A 3,264-nucleotide genomic window follows, 5' to 3' on the forward strand; every position below is an offset into this window, starting at 1 on the left:
TTGCAGGTGTGAACACGTAGAAACTAACCACGGAGGGCGCAGACCATTATTGTGGAGTAGATTCCAGCACCGGGCTGGAATGAAAGTTCCAAAAGTTTTGTTCTCTTCAGTTCAGGCAAGCCAGCTCACAAAGCGAAATCCCTAACCGTGAGCCACACTCCCTGGATCCTCCCTGGAGCCCAGACCCTAGGCACCAGTCACTGGGCCACTCGCCGTCGCCCCCTCTAAGGGTCGGCTCCGCGGGGACTAACGTTCGAACGGGCCCTGGCGCCCCTCCTCCGTCTCCGATTGGCTAGGGCTGGCGCATGAGGCACATAGGCCCGCCCAGAACGGTTGGCGGCGCTTTATGATTGGCGTTCCAGGAGCGTATATAAGGCGCTGAACGGCCGGCTCCCCTCAGTTTAGAGACCGACTTCTAGCCTGATCTGTTGTCTTCCGAGGAGAGTCGAAGGGTGCTGTGTGTCATTGGGTTGTTCCCCTTACGGAGCTTTCTCCCAGCTACTGAGGACGCCGCGCAGAGGCAGACCTGCTCACGCCTCTCTCTCCTCTCCCAGCTTCGCCACGCGAGCCGGCGCTCATCCTTGTCACCTGGGCGCCCACCCGGAAAAGCGGAGGCAGAATGGAGTTCAAGCTGGAGGCACACCGCATCGTCAGCATCTCTCTGGGCAAGATCTACAACTCCCGGGTCCAGCGCGGGGGCATCAAGCTGCACAAGAACCTCCTGGTGTCGTTGGTGCTGCGCAGCGCCCGCCAGGTCTACTTGAGTGACCCGTGTCCTGGCCTTTACCTGGCCGGTCCCGCGGGGACCCCGGCAGTAGCGCCCCCGCAGCAGCCTGGAGAGCCGGTAGCCGGGCCGCCCCCGGGCTGGGGAGACCCCCCCCCGCCAGCCGGCCCCGCCGCGTGGCCGGAGCCCGAGCCGCAGCCGCAGCAGCAGCCGGAGCCCGAGCCTGAGCGCCCCGCCGAGAGCGACGGGCCGGGAGCGGAGAGCGCGGAGTCGGTGGTGGCCGTAGCGGAGGACGCGGTCATGGGCGCAGAGGCGGCGGCCGCCTGGAGCCGCGTGGAACGTCCACGTGGAGCCGTGACTGTTGAGGGGTCGGACGTGATCCCCGAGGGCCCCCGAGCCGGGGAGTCCCAGTCGGTTGCGCCGCCCGCCGTGTGCCCCAGGAAACGCGGGGCTGCGGGGGTGGGCGGAGGCCGCACGGGCTGCGCTATGCCCGGCTCTACCCCGCTCAAGAAGCCGCGCCGGAACTTGGAGGAGCAGCCGGCTGGGGGCGAGGAGGAGGGCGAGGAGGAGATGGAGACAGGGAACGTGGCTAACCTCATCAGCATCTTCGGCTCCAGCTTCTCCGGACTCTTACGGAAAAGCCCCGGGGGCGGTCGGGAGGAAGAGGAGGCCGACGAGGGCGGCCCGGAAGCCGCGGAGCCCGGGCAGATCTGCTGCGATAAGCCGGTGCTGAGAGACATGAACCCCTGGAGCACAGCCATCGTGGCCTTCTGAACCCCCTTCCCCCGGCCCCCCGAGCGGGCTGAGCTTGAGCAGCGGGCGTCCCCGAAGTGAGGGGCCGGGCCTCTCTCCCGGCCGTGAGGACGCCGTGAGACCGCAGGCGCTGAGCGCGTTGGGGAGACTGGGTGCTGCCGGGCAGCACTTAGCTCCCGGCGGGGCAGCACGGCTGTGCCGTGGCTCTCGAGTCTCATCCCGAGACGTGGAGTTGGAGGCTTATTGGAAGAGGACGATCGGTCGATAACTTTGGTGTCTGTGTGTGTATATGTGTTCTAAGTTTGTCTTGTGTTAAGACTGTTCTGTCCTTCTGGAATGCACCACCCGGTCCCGGGGCTCAAGACTTTGGGGGCCAGACAGGGACTTTCCTCTGGCAGCAGCACAGAGAAGGAAGCGGCTGAAAGGCTTGAGGCAGGGGAGTTCCCCGGTCGATCTTGGGGAAGAGAGGGACTTTACACACACCTCTGAAAGCTAGAACCGCACCGGAGTGGCGTTTCCTCCCAGGATTTCTTCAGACTAGAGGGAGTCTGGAAGTGAGACTTGTATTTTTTTCTCCCTCCCCACCTTTCTCTGGCACAGAAGAAACGCTTCTACCCTGTGATTACTCTGGGAAAGGGAACATTAAGGGACTTGCAATTCCCCACAGGGGAATAAAGCTTGCTGAACTTCACGGAAGAGTTCAAGCTTGGAAATACGGAGTTTATAGAGAAAAGATATATTTTTAAAAGCTCTAGCTCAGAACTATTACACAGTGCTTTTAAAAAGTGTTTAATGAAACAAAGTTTACAGATAAGCCCGAAGTGGAAAGACCTCACGGTTTTGTAGATATGGTGACTCCAGTCTTTGTTGTAAAAAGGTTGGGGAGCTGATAAGGTTTTTGTACAGTATTTTCTCCTTCTCTGTATTGATTTTTGTATAAAAATGTAACTTTACGTGTCTAACACGTATTAAATATTTTGAAGCAACTTCACTGCCTGCTTGTCTGGGTTTCCAGTGAAGTGGGAGGAGGGGAAGCTAAGGCCCTCTAGAAAATGGAAGGTGTGGTTCTTAATATCAGTCATTCACAGACTGGGGACATTGTTGGTTGGCTTCAGGAAGTATCAGAGACACATTCAAACCCCCCCCCCCCATCATACTGCTGTTAGATACAATGATTGGCAGTTTCTTGAAACCTGTCACTATAACTGCCTTTTCTACAAGTAGCTGAGGCCAGTTTGATTTTTTTGTACAGCCTGATCTGGTGTCCGTTTAACAAATAATTTAAAAACCAAGTTTTGAAGCCATTCCTATCCACAAATTCGTTTTCATCAAAACTTGGCCTTAGCCTCCTGTTAATTTATATACCCTGGGTGATCTTACAGCTTTGAATTTGGGGGTGAGGGTGGGCAGTGGTAAGATAGCAGCTCAATTTAGAAGTCTTAATGGGATCAAGCATGAAGAAACCAATGAGACTGACTTGTTCAAATGGTCAGGCCCATCTCTGTATCCACATGATACAGACCTTTTTTCCCTTTCTAGTATAGCTGTAGAAAGTATACGCATTAGTGAAAGTGAAATTGTGTGCATTAATAACCAGATAAGGAAGGAGGGTTAGGTAAATTTAATTCTCATTTGGCAAAACTTTCTGATTTGCTTTTGTCACCTGGATGATGACGCATGTTTTGGTCATGATAAACAGGTAACAGCCCAAGTCAATTTAAAGGGACCGTTTTGAAAATGTTCAATGTTTGAGATGCACTCAAATCTCTTAGAAGCAAACCAGGTAG

General features: G+C 55.6%; 1 protein-coding gene across 1 annotated transcript; it reads left to right on the plus strand.

Moving 5' to 3' along the window:
• The first annotated feature begins 468 nt into the window (after positions 1-468).
• On the plus strand, positions 469-2,468 carry Ier5 (immediate early response 5). Its single transcript, XM_008829744.2, has one exon. The coding sequence runs from the start codon at positions 620-622 to the stop codon at positions 1,496-1,498; it is 879 nt and encodes a 292-aa protein (XP_008827966.1). The 5' UTR covers positions 469-619; the 3' UTR covers positions 1,499-2,468.
• Positions 2,469-3,264: the final 796 nt, after the last annotated feature.

The sequence above is a fragment of the Nannospalax galili genome, unplaced genomic scaffold (genome assembly GCF_000622305.1).
Source record: "Nannospalax galili isolate Female #2095 unplaced genomic scaffold, S.galili_v1.0 scaffold294, whole genome shotgun sequence".
Lineage (NCBI taxonomy): Eukaryota > Metazoa > Chordata > Mammalia > Rodentia > Spalacidae > Nannospalax > Nannospalax galili.

Coding starts and splice junctions, on each gene's coding strand:
- Ier5 (XM_008829744.2), top strand. CDS start 620: ATGGAGTTCAAGCTGGAGGCACACCGCATCGTCAGCATCTCTCTGGGC.